A 17,858-nucleotide genomic window follows, 5' to 3' on the forward strand; every position below is an offset into this window, starting at 1 on the left:
TTTTGAAAGAGATGCCAGATCGCTTAATGACATACCGCGTTTGAAGCGTCAGTCCAAGCAGATTTTTACCATGGAATTCGTCGAAAGCGTATGAGGCAGTTCTGGTTTCAACAAGACGGCGCTCCACCGCACACAAGTCGCATAACAATCGATTTTCTGAAGAAATTGTTTCCGTGCCGTTTGATGTCGAAAAGTGGTGATTTGGACTGGCCACCGCGTTCGCCCGATTTGACGCCGCCTGACTTCTTCTTGTGGGGATATTTGAAGTCAAAGGTTTACGTTAACAAGCCAAGGACCCTAGAAGAGCTCAAGGACAACACTCGTGAAGAAATAGCCGCTATTCCGGCCGAAATGTTGGCGAAAACGATGGAAAATGCTGCAAAAAGGGCACAATACGCCATCAACGCCAGAGGCGGCCATTTGAAAGATATCATATTCAAAAATTGATGTAAACAAATCTACTTGGAACAAATTAAATGATTAAGATTGCCAACCGCCAAATTTTTATTTTTTTCTTTGATTTTTTAAAAAAAAAACATGGGTCCGTCGAATATGGGCAACCCTGTACAACCAAGCTTTTATACGTTTCACTGGTTAGGCCATAGTTAAAGTATTGTTCGTGCACATGGTCTCCGCAAACTGTCACGTACCAAAATATGTTAGAGTCTGTTCAAAAGCAGTTTTTCTTATTTGTTTTTAACTGGGACACTGGCCGGCAGTTGCCGTCCTGTTAGATTATAGATTACGTTTACTTGACTTGCCCTACCTGATCAATTATAAAACCTATTATGGTGTAATGTTCTTGCCTAAACTAATAAATAGTAATCTGTCTCCGGCAAGTTAGTCTCCTGTGAAGGAAACAGTAGATTATTTAGGAGAAATGAGGGCACATTTGTCTGTTAAAAGTAAACTTTGTATGTTTACACTTCTGCTCGTTAATTTTTACACGCCAGTCTGGTAACCACATCTCCAGAACCACGAGCTGATTAGCTAGTAGTGCTGTTAGGCATCTTCGTCTGCGAATTAGATGTTATTAGCAGGTCATTCGTAATAATATCCGCTGCGTAAAGGAAAAAACCGTATTGGACCAAGGGCGCTCCCTTGAGGAACTCCAAATTATATACTACTACTACATTAGCCTGATGTTGTAGCGTTGCATCTCAAGGTAACTGTACGACTCAATAACTTGTGAGTGTATTCTGGCAAAATGGTTCTGATTTTATGCATTAATCCATCAAGCCAGTCTTGGTCGAAAGCCTGTGCGGCGTCATGGAATAACTTACTGTAGTATTTCAGATTTGAGTCCAGCCCATATTGACTACATGGTGCGCTATCAGATATGGGATAAAGCGCGCAGGAAGGCATTTTTTATTTATTTTTATTTATTTTTAGGCTGGCTTTGTAAACATCTTCTGCTGCGTCACATTTAAGATTTTTTAGTGTTAAGACTACGGAAAACATGCCGGACACGCGCTCCGCAAAATTTGGAAAATAAACTAAAAGAAATATAGTCCACCCAACAGACGGAATAAAACATTTTTATTCATTATCATATATTTGGTTCTTCTCGCCAAATATAGTTATTGATTTACATGGATCAATTTAAACTAATGAAGGTAGCAAGGAGCCGAGCGAAGGCAATCATCACGCGCTTGCTAACGGCGTCACTAGATCCACGTGCCGGATTAAACTGGGAACTAGACGAAATAACCGTGTTAGACTCAATTCATTTTGGAAGAAATTTTAGACAGTCAGCGACAAATTGGACCTTTACGACGAGGAGGAGGGGTATGTTGATCGAGCTATTGACAACGAGAGGTACGAGGACAAGTACTTGCAAGCAAACGCTAAATCGCGCTTGTGAACCATCAAGGAAGAGCGAAGGTGATATCAACAACGAAAGACAATCTGGCAACCCTGATGACGTCGCATCTATTGCATCAGGGCTGGGAAACGAAAATCTGGTTCGTTTTCTACAATAATAACAGGAACTCAACTCAACTCAACTCAGAACGAGCTGCGAAAAATACATACCAAGGCTTTTACTGGTGACTGCAAGGAGTGGCCATCTTTCAAGAACATATTCGATAGCACGATTCACAGCAAGCAGCATTTGACGGCGATACAAATGTTTCACTGTTTGAAAACATACATCACGGGCGAAGCAGTTAATTTGATACGTCATACGCCAATAACGGATGCAGCCTATGAGGCGTCCTGAACTTGCCTTAGCGAGCGCTAAAACAGACCTCATCTCATCGTCAACACTCTCAGAGCAGATGTTTCAATTCTGCGCAAGGTGACAGACGGAGGTACAGATATTGTACACGACTTGGATGCAGGAGGTCAAACCAACAGGGACTGCTGGATTATTCACTTCATTCCGGAAAAGATTGACGCCGAAGCTCGTCGCAAATGAATTGAAGGTAGTCGATGCTAAAGTTATTAGACCGACACTGGGGGAATTTGAGCTCAGCAAAAGTGAGTTTAAAAAAGTCTTTCACGTTGGCCCACAACAAAACAAAGTCAAGCGATCGTCACACGCTTTGGTGGAAACGGATGAAGTAAATTGTGTTAAATGTAAGTCCGAGAAACACAAGATCTACATCTGCCCGAAATTTATTTATTTAACGGGCGGGCAGAGACGCACATTTGTTAAAGCCAAGTCCTTGGGCTTCAACTGCTTGAAGTTTGGGTACATATAGAGGATTCTACAGCATGCTGCTGTGTCCAGGACACAGCCGAAGGATGATGAACAGCACAACCCTGGCGCTTTAGAGGATACAAGAATGACCCTCAGCAACATCGCGCGTGCGCAAGGTTCTCAAACCGTCGAACAACGAAGCAGCAACGAAAGCACAGCCACAAGGGCTTCGGAAAAGTGCATTTCCAACAGCTCTAGTACTCGTTCGCAACAGCAAAGGATCGCACACTTCCTGTCGTGATCTTTTGGACAGTGGATCGGAGCTGTCGTACATCTCCGAGTGGTGCATAAAGGCGCACGGCCTCGCATGCTTGCCATCACGAATTTTGGTGTCAGATATTTCTTCAATTAAGGCTGAGACTTCTGGAGGCTGAAGCACACTGGATATTCATTCAAGGATATTAGAACACACAACAAAGGTACGTGCCCACGTACTCAGCAAAATTACCTCCACGTTGGCAAGACACAAAATCAATGCCTCAGCACTTAAGGCGTTTGATGGCTTGGAACTTGCAGACACTGACTATCAATCGTTGGCGCCAGTCGTTATTCTCTTGGGCAGCGATTGCGTTTGGACCGTGTTTACTGGTCAAGAGATTTTAAACAATCAGGGACCATATTTGGATGGGTCATAACGTCAATTGTGACTATTGGCCTTTCATATACAAAAACAATGCTCACGGTATCGACATCCATGCATCGCTTCGACGCTTTTGGGAGCTGGACGATGACGATTAAGTTGAGCAACACTTTTTGAAGACACACACTCGGGACTCAAAGAGGCGTTACATCGTGAAACTTCCGTTCAAAGACCCCAATGTCAAGTTTTTGGATTCACTACAAGAAGCTCTTGCAAGATTTGGCGGTGTCGAACGCCGCCTAAAGCGAGACTATCACACTAAGTCGACTAGAAGTATCAATCAAGACTGATTTACAGCCCAAGAACATCGAAACACATGACATGGCTTTTGAAAACACCATCAATGTTCAAAACATTTGTTGCAAATTGAACGGCAGGAATACTCGATGCTTTACAGCGAAATGCATGGCATCATGTAAACACCAAGGAAAATTCTGCTGACTGCGAGGCAATGCGTCCTGTGGTTGATGGGACCTTCATGGCTGAAAGATCCAGTTGAGCTGCACAAAATTCTGTTCTTCTCTTTCTTTAACTACACAAGAGAACGCCTTATTGTCACCGATCGAAGCTCTTGCTTTGCGCGTCTCGTTCGCATTGTGACTTACGCTTTACGCTTCATTCAAAGGACCAAGGCCATTAAACCAGGCCCGCTGACAAATGGCAAAGGGCTCAACTTTGAAGAGATCCAGGCTGCTCGCCTTCTTTGCCCTCAAAAGGCTCAGAAATGTTTCAAAGGGGATCAAGATCTACTGACGGAGAACAAGCCACTTGGCAGCCGCTCCCAGCTCATCACTCTCACCGATTGTCTACATGCCTTCTGCGAGTCGGTGGTCGACTAAACAATTCACGATTACCAGCGGACGTTAAACACCCAATACTGCTTCTAAAATCGCACCGATTCACAAGAATAAATGAAATGAAAACTAGAGGATACATATGTCTGTTTGTCTGCCTTGTAACATAAGCAATACACTTCAAACTGGTAACCGACCTCAGCACAGACACGTTCCTACCATGTCTTCGTCGGTTCATGTCCCTACGAGGGATATGTTCGCAAATCTTCAGCAATAACAGGATTAATTTTCTTGGTGTCAAGCGGGCTCTAGATGAGGTGCAGCAACTTTTATCCTCGCAGATTCATCAAAACAAAGAAGCTCAAATTAGCGAGGTTGTTAACTCAAGACCGTTGTGCTATACACCTGACACTGACCTTGCCTACTTGTCTCCTACCCACTTTCTTATTGTAGGTCCCATCAAAAATGTTCCAGAGGGCGATCTAACTCATTTGCCAATCAATCGGTTGGACTATTGGCAGCGTTTAAAATCCATGTATCATGAATTTTAAAAAGCTGAAATCAGGAAAACTTAACATCCCTTCTGCAACGGCACAAGTGGAACAGCATGGAACGTCACATCTCAGTGGACAACGTCGTACGTGTCAAGGACTCAAATTCTGAATCCGTGTTTCAGGGCATATAAGCGATTTGAATATTTCTTATAAGCTTGTTCTTTACTTATATATTTTAGCTTTGGCCTCACTATTTGGTATTTTTAAGCTGGCTTTGTAAACATCTTGTACTGAGTCACATTCAAGATTTTTATAACCGTTACTCGTAAAAAGGTATATTGTATTTTTTCAAAAGTATGTAAAAGTTAGAAGAAGACGTTTCCGACCATATAAAGTATATATATTTTTGAACGGGATCAATAGCCGAGTCCATCTCGCCATGTCGGTCTGTATGTCCGTCTGTATGAACGTCGTCTCGGAATCTATAAAAGCTAGACTTTTGAGACTTGCAGATTCTTATAGTTCCTAAGCAATGCAAATTTATTTCAAAACGGAGCCACGACCACTCTCCTCTATTTATGGCAGAATTTACCTTCCCAACCAAATCTGTATCTAGCAATATGAAATTAAACTAATTTAAAATATGAGTTTAAGATAACCTACCTTATGTGCAAAATTGAGTTATATGTTTGAATGGCCATTTTATTTCTAAGTTTATGTGCTCTTGGTGCATATAGTCACTATATGTACGTCCATAGTGATAATTCGAAATTTAGACGTTTTAAAGAATTTTTAATTTTTGCCAAAGCTGCAATTTCGGCTAGCCGAATCTCGCTTCCTTTTCTCATTATAAATAACGTAGTGTTGCTTTTTGTACCCTTGGAGTCAGAAGATTGAAACGCAGTGAAGGAGACATTTCTGACCCTATAAAATATATATATGCTTGATTAGCCTCAATAGGAGAGTCTGCCTGTCCGTTTTTACGCAAACTAGTCGCTTACTTTTAAAGCTATCTGTGTGAAACTTTCACAAAAGTTGTCTTTCTATTGCAGGTAGTAAATAAGTCGGAACGAGCTGGATTGGAGGACTATATCATTTAGCTCCCATTGAATCAAAACATGAAAAAAAATTATTACTGTGCTGTTTTTTTTTAAATTTTTATGTTAATTCTTCGATATGTAGTAATATTTTTTATTTTAGAATCAGAATCGGACGACTATTTCATATAATTCCTACGGAAACAATCGATGTATAAAAAAAAATGAACAACATTTTAATAACTTATTGTTTAAATATATGAAAATAAGAACAAAAATATGCTAAAACTATTAATATTCTATAAATATTTCTTTCTCAATATTTTTGCTATTGATCCTAATCACGAATATATATTCTTGTGTTGCTGATTGCATAAAATCTAGACAAGACTTTCCACGACTAAAGTTCTTAAATTTTCGTACCAAAATGATAAACATCTTTTAAAACAATACAAATTTGACGAAGACTTTGTAGGAAGAAGTGGTACGCTCTTTTTATACGGAAATCATTTTCGACAGACAATTTGATTGAAAGATATTATTATTATTAATATTATCTGTCCGTCCGTCAGTCCGTCCGTTTCTACGCAAACTAGTCCCTCAGTTTAAAAGATATCTGAATGAAACTTTCCCAAAAGTTGTCTTTCTATTGCAGGTAGTATATAAGTCGGAACGAGCCGGAACGGGTCGGACGACTATAGCATATAGCTCCCATAGGAATAATCGGAAAACTAAATAAAAAAAATTATAACTTTGCTGATTTTAATTTTTTTTTAAGTTCTTCGACAAATAGTAATGGTTAATTATTTCAGAATTACGGTTTAAATATAATCAAAATCGGACGACTATTGCATATATCTCCCATAGGAACAATAGGAAAAATAAATGAAAAAAAATATAACTTTGCTGTTTTTAAATTTTTTTTAAGTTCTTCGAGATATAGCAATGGTTAAATATTTAGAATTTCGGTTTTAATTTCATTAAAAACGGATGACTATAACATAAAGCACCCATGGGAACAATAAAAATATTAAAAAAAATATAGTTTTAAAAATTTAACTTTTATGTTTTTTATATTTTTTAGCAGTTATTTTTGATTAATTAATTATTTGGCAGTTCACAATTACGCTTTTAATTTTATTAAAATCGAAAAACGGTATCATATAACTGCCATATCAATTAATTGAGCTGCAAATCATCATATGTAGCTTCAATGTTTTTAAACATATACGCAAGTAAATCAGAATTCTTCAAGAATATTTAATTTTTGCAATAGCTGCAAGGTTATATGAACTTCGGCTTGCCGAAGTTTGCTTCCATTCTTGCTAATCTTCCAAAAAGTGCACGCAAAAAAAATGTTGCTTAAAAAACTTAAAAATTGTCTGAAATTAAAAGCGTAATTCTGACCTATAAAATAATTACTGGGTTAAAAAGATTTTTTTTTTAATTGAAAAACAATTTATTTTTTTTATATATATTTTGATTGTAGCTTTATGCTGTAGTCGTCCGATCCGTCTCGTTCTGACTTATATATTTCCTGCAATTGAAAGACAGTTTTGCAGATTTGCAGATAGCTTCAAAACTGAGAGACTAGTGATCCAGAGCAATAATATACATATGCTTTATAATTAATTTTAAAACTATAATGTTAAAATTATAATACCCTCTGCAAGACTTCAAAAAAAGGAAACATGGGCGGTCTTTTTGTTTCCTAATATATACAAAATTTATGTACACCTTGTTATATCCGTTAATCGTAGGTAGAAGGAAGCGTTTCCGACCATACAAAATATATATATTCTTGATCAGTATCAAAAGCCAAGTTGATCTAGTCATGTCCGTCTGTTTGTTCGTCTGTGTGAACCCCGAGAACTCAAAAACTTTAAAATCTCTTTGTGTGTGTTTCGGTAACATCTATCGGTATAAACAGAAAAAATTCTGAATCCTGCTAATATTTTAGAAGTTATACCGCCAGTTATCTACCGCCACTCTGCCGCCGATCTGCCATCGCTAGTGGGAGGTGGGGGTGCTGCACGCACTAAGCTTCTAGTATTGGATATGCAGCTCGACAGTTGGCGCCACCTAAACTTGGATTGTTTTGTAAAGGGAATACTTATTTTGAAGTTTGTTGGCTGAGTAACGGGTATCTTATTGTCGGAAAACTCGACTATAGCGTTCACTCTTGGTCTTATTCATATATACAGTATACGCTGAAAACATTTATAAAAAAGAGTTTGCTTAAAACTGTGAGTGACTGTAAATAAAAAAAAACAAGAAAGGAAGCAAACTTCGGCAAGCCGAAGTTCATATACCCTTGCAGCTATTGCACAAATTAAATATTTTTTAAAACATTAAAATTATGATTTACTTGCGTATATGTCTAAAAAATTGAAGCTATGATGATTTGCAGCTCAATTATTAGATAGTTATTGTACATATTTTTATTATTTCTATGGGAGCTATATGATATAGTCGTCCGATTTTGATGAAATTTAAACCGTAATTCAGAAATATTTAACCAAAACTATATGTCGAAGAACTAAAAAAAAACTAAAAAAACAGCAAAGTTATAATTTTTTTTTATTTATTTTTCGATTGTTCCTATAAGAGCTATATGCTATAGTCGTCCGATCCGGCGCATTCCGACTTATATACTACTTGCAATAGAAAGACAACTTTTGGGAAAGTTTCATTTAGATAGCTTTAAAACTGAGGGACTAGGACTTTATAGGGTCGGAGATGGCTCCTTCACTGCGTTTCCAACTTCTAACTGAAATTAGAATACCCTCTGCAAGGGTATAAAAACAGAGGTCAATCGGAAGTACACTGTAAATAAATAGAGGTCTAATAACTTTTAAAACAATAGCTCGATTTTGAACATTTTTTTGATAGATATGGCGGATAGATAGGCGGAAACATACACATAACTTCTACAATAACAGCTCAATTTGGAAAATTGTTGTATCATCCGATAGATAAAATATTGTTGAAGCGACTTTTCGTTTCTTTTTTTTCCTAGCACACTTACCTCTTGTGGAAGAAAATGTCGCTGTTGCTGAATTTGGTCTCTAACGCAGAATGTGGTCGCTGTTGCACAAAAAACGTCTGTTTGAATATGGTCTTAGCCACAGTGCGAGCAGCACCCTCTAGCGATTTTTACGATTTTCCGTCTATTTAATATTTAGTTGCAGCTATTGTCTATGGCGCTGCAAACAAATGTTTTTTAGCCTACTTACACTAACTCACGTCTGCCATTGATATCGGAATAGTCGCAATGAATCAGAATAGCCTGTTACACTTGACACCTGTGCTTCATTGCGGTTGAATAGCCTGAACAAGAAAAATCCTCCTGCCTTTGTTTAAGGGCTATTTTTGTCGTTGTTTTCGATCGATAGCTAGTTTCCCACGATAGTATATCGATATGCCAAATGTGGAGTAAATATATAGTAAAAATCGGTAAAAATCAAAATTTTGTAGACTGATTCACCTTGACGCACTTTTCCCCCATCTCTATCTGCCTCTACAAAACTTTTGTAAATAAAACTGGGTCTAGCCACAGACGCAATGACGCGATGAAGCAACCCAAGTGTAACTATGCCCTAAATTGGTAAGATTAGGTTTGCATCCCAATTAAAACCCCGTAGTGCAACAAGTATAAAGTAATTTTGATCACCTTCTATCCGGTACTATGTATACTATAATGGGGTCTCCTACCTGGTGAGCAATACTCCAGAATTGGACGAACATGAACAAAGTCTTCGGGACACAGGGATCATCAAATTCCTTAGACCACCATTTTATAAATCCAAGCACTCCCCTGGCTTTAATTACCATGGAAGTAATATGTTCAGAAAAATTAAGTTTTGAGTCCAAAATTCTATTAAACTCACAACCACCTAACGTATACATGGCATATTGTGGGTTTACCTGATAAAATGTCATTACTTTGCATTTAGTGATATTTAAGTTTAATATACTTACAGAACACCGTGTTTGAGAAGCATTGAGGTCTTTTTGTAACTCTGAACGGAGGGAAGTATGGCTATTTAGCAGGCTTAACTTAACGTCCTTTGCGTACATGAGAAAACACAACTTTCTCAAGACTAAAATAAATAAATAATGTAAAAAGAAGTGGGCCACGGTGGCTCCCTTGTGGGACGCCTGAATAAACTGAAGAGGATGGGATGGGATGGGAGAAATAGAGAAAGCATACTATACATAAGCCAAATGTATTGTTGCTGCGGGCGAAAACGTCGCTGACACCTTATCCATCCTCAATTTGAAGTATGATCAAACATATTCTGTGTACGAAAAATTTGCCGCTCAGCTCAGAGAACAAACCGAACAGACTTATTCCAATCATGTCATGCAGTTCAGTTCCAAAATTCAATTTCGCCTGGCTGTCGTCTGCCTCCTTTCCCATGCGATTATCTTCGCTGGCAGACTTTCAAAATCAAACACCTACGGTCAAACATGTGTCAGAGCGACGTGTCAGAGTTCTTCAAGGTATAATAATATATATAAATATGTATTTCAGAACTACGTTTTAAATTTCATCAAAATTGTACGACTATATTATATAGCTCCCATAAAAACATAAAAAACATACTAAATTTTTTTTTTTTATTTTTTAATTTTTTTAACAAATTCTTTTTAAAATAGTAATAATTTGATGGTTCCCCACGATAGTATATCGATATGCCAAATGTCGAATTAATATCTTGTAAGCATTGAGCAAACATCGGTAAAAATTAAAATTGTATACTGATTCACTTTGACGCATATTTCCCCGCTATCTGTCTGTCTATACAAATTTCAAGTTTCCGAGATCTAGACGTTCATACAAGCGGACAGACGGACAGACAGACGGACATGGCTAAATCGACTAGGCTTTTGATCCTGATCAAGAATATATACAATTACGGGTTGGAAAAGCTTTCTTCTACCTGTCACATACTTTTCAACGATTAGAATATACTGTTTTACTCTACGAGTAACGGGTATAACAAACCCGATTTCTGTTACAACGAGATTTGCTTTAGGTCTGGAAATTGATTAGAAAAGGTTTCAGTCAAATCTCCGTTTGTATCCATTCTTGTAATGATTCAAAGACATGCCATTGTCAGTCATTGTTATCAATGCTTATTAGATTACAGATGTTGTCGGAACGCAATCTCTATTGCTCAGCAATAAAGAGTTCCTTGAAAATAGTTTACCTTTTTTTTTCGACTAAAAACTTATAGACATTTGTTTCTTAACCAATATTTCAGTTTCTCGCCTCATGAGTTCATCAGCCAGTGGGACAATGAGCCATATGGGAAATATGGGTGGACTAGCAGCATGCAGTGTAAGCGATACAAAACCGCTACAGTTTCCTTTGGCTCAAAGAAGAAAACGGAGAGTTTTGTTTACGCAAGCTCAGGTTAGTATAATACTTTTTTAATCTGTTGCTATTAACATAGAGAATACCATTTAGGAAATAATAAAATAAATTTAAAAAATTTTTAAACTGCAAAATTTTGCTCTAGAAGCCTAATACAAATACCCAAAGGCGTAATTTGCCATTACGAAATCGGTTACGAATGCATTATTTTTCTTTCAGTAATCAGGAGAAAATGGTTTACAGCCTGTATTACTTTGTCATAGGCAATGACGCCCTGCAATGTACGGCGTATACAATCTGCATTACGAGTAATTGGAAAAGTATGCGAGAACCGAATCACCTTCGGATCCAATTACAATTCAATATAGAATTCAAAGAACGTATACTGAGTTGTAATTCCGTAGGCTAGCATATTTTTTATAAAAACAGCAAATGTAATCCATCCCTTTTGCGCTTAAAGTAATGCATTTTTTCTCCAGACCTAATTCATCATTTCGCCACTGGGCCTAATCGAAATTTTGGACCCTGTAAACTCTATTACACTTACGCGAGTTTCCTTTTAATATCGGAGTTAATCACGCAGAATAACTGTTTGAGAAATTTCGTCAGAAGTTTGCAACGCAGTGAAGGAGACATTTCCGACCCTATGAAGTATATATTCTTGATCAGCGTCACTAGGCAAGTCGATCTAGCCATGTCCGTCTTTCCGCCCGTCCGTCTGTCTAGTTTCTACGCAAACTATTTTCTCAGTTTTAAAGCTATGTGTATAAAACTTTTCCAAAACCCGGATCGGACGACTATAGCATATAGCTCCCATAGGAACAATCGAAAAAATAAATGAAAAAAAATTATAACTTTGTTATTATACCCTTGCAGAGGGTATTATAATTTCAGTCAGAAGTTTGCAACGCAGTGAAGGAGACATCTCCGACTCTATAAAGTATATATATTCTTGATCAGCATCACTAGTAGAGTCGATCTAGTCATGTCCGTCTGTCCGTCCGTCTGTCCGTCTGTCAGTCTGTCCGTCTGTCCGTCCGTTTATATGCAAACTAGTCTCTCAGTTTTAAAGCTATCTGCATGAAACTTTCCCAAAAGTTGTCTTTCTATTGCAGGTAGTATATAAGTCGGAACGAGCCGGATCGGACGACTATAGCATATAGCTCCCATAGGAACAATCGGAAAAATAAATGAAAAAAAATTATAACTTTGCTGTTTTTTAATTTTTTGTTTAGTTCTTCGACGTTTAGTAATGGTTAAATATTTCCGATTTACGGTTTAAATTCCATCAAAATCGGAAGACTATAGCATATAGCTCCCATAGGAATAATCGGAAAAATAAATGAAAAAAATTATAACTTTTCTGTTTTTTAATTTTTTGTTTAGTCCTTCGACATTTAGTAATAGTTAAATATTTCCGATTTACGGTTTAAATTATATCAAAATCGGACGACTATAGCATATAGCTCCCATAGGAACAATCGGAAAAATAAATGAAAAAAATTATAACTTTGCTGTTTTTTAATTTTTTGTGTAGTCCTTCCTCACTTAGTAATGGTTAAATATTTTCGATTTACGGTTTAAATTATATCAAAATCGGACGACTATAGCATATAGCTCCCATAGGAACAATCGGAAAAATAAATGAAAAAAATTATAACTTTGCTGTTTTTTAATTTTTTGTTTAGTTCTTCGACGTTTAGTAATGGTTAAATATTTCCGATTTACGGTTTAAATTCCATCAAAATCGGAAGACTATAGCATATAGCTCCCATAGGAACAATCGGAAAAATAAATGAAAAAAATTATAACTTTTCTGTTTTTTAATTTTTTGTTTAGTCCTTCGACATTTAGTAATAGTTAAATATTTCCGATTTACGGTTTAAATTATATCAAAATCGGACGACTATAGCATATAGCTCCCATAGGAACAATCGGAAAAATAAATGAAAAAAATTATAACTTTGCTGTTTTTTAATTTTTTGTGTAGTCCTTCCTCACTTAGTAATGGTTAAATATTTTCGATTTACGGTTTAAATTATATCAAAATCGGACGACTATAGCATATAGCTCGATTGTTCCTATGGGAGCTATATGCTATAGTCGTCCGATCCGGCTCGTTCCGACTTATATACTACCTGCAATAGAAAGACAACTTTTGGGAAAGTTTCATGCAGATAGATTTAAAACTGAGAGACTAGTTTACATATAAACGGACGGACAGACGGCCATGATGCTGATGTGATGCCGTCAGTGATGCTGATCAAGAATATATATACTTTATAGGGTCGGAGATGTCTCCTTCACTGCGTTGCAAACTTCTGACTGAAATTATAATACCCTCTGCGAGGGTATAAAAACATACTCGTGAAAACCGAAAATAATGGTATTACTTTATCTTGAATCTTTAATTTTTCTATGGGTGTTAATTAATAAAGTCGGCTGGCTTTTAAATAATTTAAATCGTAATTCTGAAATGTTATATAATCAGAATTTGAGTCATAATTTTTTAAAATTATTAGCCGATTGTTTCTAAGGAAGCTAAAATAATATATGATATACATTTTGACGCAAATCTAGAAAATAAAGAAATAAAATAAAATGTATGTTATTTTGAATGAAATGTAGTACACACATTCAAAGATATCTTAAATTTTTCAAATTGCGGTTTCACTAATTTCATCGAGAATGCCACATTTGTACGTCATTAATCGAAAAAAAGTATTTTTATAAGCAATAAAATTTCTTTTGAGCTATTAATATTTAAATTCTTAAATGCTTATCCCATGTAACATTATGAATTTTTTTTTATCCTCGGAATATTTGGAGCACAGACGCCTTTTTTTAAGATTAATGAAAAAACTGTCTAGTTTCATTTAAAAACGCATCTTTTTCGTGTGTCACCCTATAGGTACTTTTGATGTGGTGGTATCTGTTTAAAATTTTTGTTTATATCGTTATTTGTTATTATACCCGTTACTCGTAGATTAAAAAGGTATATTGTAATCGTTGAAACGTATGTAAACAGTCCCTATAAAATATTTTATTCTTGATCAGGATCAATAGCCATGACGATCTAGCCATGTCAGTCGGTATGAATGTTGAGATCTCGGAAGCTTTATGGAGCTATACATGTGTAATTATACCCTTGCAGAGGGTATTATAATTTCAGTCAGAAGTTTGCAACGCAGTGAAGGAGACGTTTCCGACCCTATAAAGTATATATATTCTTGATCAGCATCACTAGTAGAGTTGATCTAGCCATGTCCGTCTGTCCGTCTGTCCGTCCGTCTGTCCGTCCGTCTGTCCGTCTGTCCGTCCGTTTATATGCAAACTAGTCTCTCAGTTTTAAAGCTATCTGCATGAAACTTTCCCAAAAGTTGTCTTTCTATTGCAGGTAGTATATAAGTCGGAACGAGCCGGATCGGACGACTATAGCATATAGCTCCCATAGGAACAATCGGAAAAATAAATGAAAAAAATTATAACTTTGCTGTTTTTTAATTTTTTGTTTAGTTCTTCGACATATAGTAATGGTTAAATATTTCCGATTTACGGTTTAAATTTCATCAAAATCGGTCGACTATAGCATATAGCTCCCATAGGAACAATCGGAAAAATAAATGAAAAAAAATTATAACTTTTCTGTTTTTTAATTTTTTGTTTCGTTCTTCGAGATATAGTAATGGTTAAATATTTCAGAATTATGTTTTAAATTTCATCAAAATCGGACGACTATAGCATATAGCTCCCATAGGAACAATCGGAAAAATAAATGAAAAAAAATTATAACTTTTCTGTTTTTTAATTTTTTGTTTAGTTCTTCGACATATAGCAATGTTTAATTATTTCAGAATTATGTTTTAAATTTTATCAAAATCGGACGTCTATAGCATATAGCTCCCATAGAAATAATAAAAATATATAAAATAACTATCTAATAATTGAGCTGCAAATCATCATAGTTTCAATGTTTTTCAGCATATACTCAAGTAAATCATAATTTAAATGTTTTCAAAAGTATTTAATTCATGCAATAGCTGCAAGGGTATATGAACTTCGGCTTGCCGAAGTTTGCTTTCTTTCTTGTTTTTTTTTAAAAATCCATTTATATTTTCCTTTTGGACTAATCGATAGTTTACAATTTTAAAAATATCCTGTGAAAGTGGCAAGGTCGTATCTGAAATAGTTTTAGATGGAAGCGTTCTAAAGAGCGACCGCTTCAACCGATTCAATCAGCTTGAATGAGTCCTAACTACAATGACCTGCTAACTTTTGGGTTGGTGGAATATGGTAATTTTATCAGAATTTAAAAGACCATTCCAGACCAAACCAAAATATATTTAGTTTTCATAATCTTTTTTAATTTTTCGATTTCAGCCACTCTTTTATCCGTTTTTTCTAAAGTTAAAAAATTAATTATTATTTGTTATTATTTCTTTAACAAATAATTATGGGCATTACCGTAAACTTGCCGACAGACGGCGCTACCTAGAACGCGACTATTTTCAGTAACAGGAATCTGATAGTCGGGGCACTCGACCACATCATTCCTTTTTCTTTTTGTGTTTTTTTTTTATTTAATTATAAATCACTGATTATTAAATTATCTTTTTATAGTATTTTAGCCTATCTCTTGAGTTTGAGTAAATTCTGTTGACTTTATCCATATATCTGTCATACTGACCATACGGTTCTAAGTCGAATATTCTTATAGAGTAAAAGCCAGAGTTTTGAATTTTTGTTTGTAAGTACACTGATCATTTTCAAAAATGTAGCCGATGGGACGATCATATCCCATAGCTGCCATGGGTACAGCTTGGAAAAAATGAATGGACTCCAAATTTGTTTTTTATTTCAGCTCTGCCTAACTGATTTCGGTCATCGATAGTTTATTTCACTAGAAACAGATTATTCTTCAACAAGGTTTTCAAGGTTTCATCTCTGGAGAATTTCGTCGGTTTTAAATTTGTAAGCCACAGAAAAAAACAACAGAGCAACAAACTTCAAATCAAGTATTTGGTATGTCAAAAATGCCAAGATTGTTAATTTATAATAATTGTTAATTTATAATAATAATAAAATTATTCTACTTGCTGCCGAACGAAAGTGAATTAGCTAAGATATCTTTTATTTCGTCTTTTACAAGTTGCCTAACTATATAATTTAATTCTATTAGGCTCCGCTACAGGGATAATACGGGGCGCCACAGTACTCCTCCTTAATTGCGGACGTCACGAGTGGATTCTTTTGTCTAGAATATGTGCGCATAGTTTTTGCTCGATTTGTTGAATCCATGTAATTATTATCCATAGTTAAATGGGCTGATTTAAGTCGATCCACGGATACTGCCGTCGCTTTGTTGTTGACTTTTATTATAAAAACATTGTCTGTGTGCCGTTTTATGGCTTCATAAGGACCAATGTAAGGCGGTTCCAAAGGTTGTTAAAGAGCATCTGTATGGATAAGCATAAAATTATGAGTGAAGGGAAGGCCTTAAGAGCCGCATGTGTTTTTTGAATGTTGGTATAAAGGTCGTGGGATCGGACTCCGTGTCAAAAGCATTCATTCATTTGGAAGACGTAGTGGAGTTCCATATAACATTTCTGCGGCTGATGACTTTAAATCATCCTTTAAACACATTTTACAGAGAAGTGCCGGCAGAAGTGGCGGCCAGGGAGTACCACTTTGACACATCAACGCTGACTTGAAAGATCGATGCCATCTTTCCACAAGACCATTAGATTGGGGATGATAGGCCGTGGTGTGAATATGCTGGCCAACGTGTAAAACGATCGATCATCGTTAAGCAAAAGCATGATTTCTATGTCTACACAGTTTCTGCTCCAAGTGGTCACATCCTTGTTCAAGTGCGGCCAGACAAACTTTTGACGAAAAGTGGCTCTGCCGCTTGGATGCGATAAATTATGGATGAATGCATATACTTGTTGGCGTAGAGGCTTATGAATATATGGTTGCAATTGACCTGTTGATACGTCACAGTACATTCCAATATTTTTGTGAACAATGGTTGTTAAGAATTGCGATATAAAATTGAGATGACGAACTTGACGAGGTGATGCCTTTTCTGGACGCAGTTGCATAAATAGGAGGTTTGTGGTCACTTTTGATGACAAAATTCCGGGCTTCGATCAAGTGCCTAAAGTGTTTAATTGCTTTGTAAATAGCCAGTAATTCTCTGTCATAAGTACTGTAGTTTTTTTCAGTAGAACTACAAGTTCTGGCGCCCATTCGATTCTTATCTGGTCATTTTTTTTTAAAACTTTTTAAGCAGAGCTGACAAAGGTGATTGAGTTTAAGATGAATGCAGAATACACCGACGATAATAATTAACAATGCTGGCTAATAGTGTCGGGGTGAGGGTGATTCTGAATGGCATCAATTCGATCGATTGGTGGTTTGATCCCATTACTGTTAATAACAAAATTGAGAAAACGTACTTCTGAGTTTATATAGAATCTGACATGATCAATATGTCATCGATATAACAATAAACCTAGTCAATTCCCCGGAAAATATTTTCCATAAGCCTCTGAAATGTTTGCGTAGAACGCCACGCCACGTTAAGCCACAAGACATGTAAAGAAATTCAATGAGACCAAATGGGGTATAAGTAGCAGTTTTCGGAATGTCCAGCTCGGACATAGGGTTCTGGTAATATGCTTTAACCAAATCCAAATATGAATATATTCTCCAACTATTAAGTTGCTCAGTAAAATTTTGCTAGTTAGCTATTGGGTAACGATCTGGTAAAGTAGCTGCGTTCAGTTTTTGGTAGTCACCAC

At 36.3% G+C, this 17,858-nt stretch overlaps 1 protein-coding gene across 1 annotated transcript in view; it reads left to right on the forward strand.

Annotated features, from left to right (window-relative positions):
- The window catches only part of LOC108134620 (thyroid transcription factor 1), an 88,824-nt gene that overhangs the window by 38,665 nt on the left and 32,301 nt on the right, over positions 1-17,858 (forward strand). The window contains exon 5 of the mRNA XM_041708540.1: positions 10,940-11,091. Within this exon, the coding sequence (XP_041564474.1) occupies positions 10,940-11,091 (152 nt within the window). The remainder of the gene's footprint in view (positions 1-10,939; positions 11,092-17,858) is intronic.

The sequence above is a fragment of the Drosophila elegans genome, unplaced genomic scaffold (assembly GCF_018152505.1).
Source record: "Drosophila elegans isolate 14027-0461.03 unplaced genomic scaffold, ASM1815250v1 contig_257, whole genome shotgun sequence".
NCBI lineage: Eukaryota > Metazoa > Arthropoda > Insecta > Diptera > Drosophilidae > Drosophila > Drosophila elegans.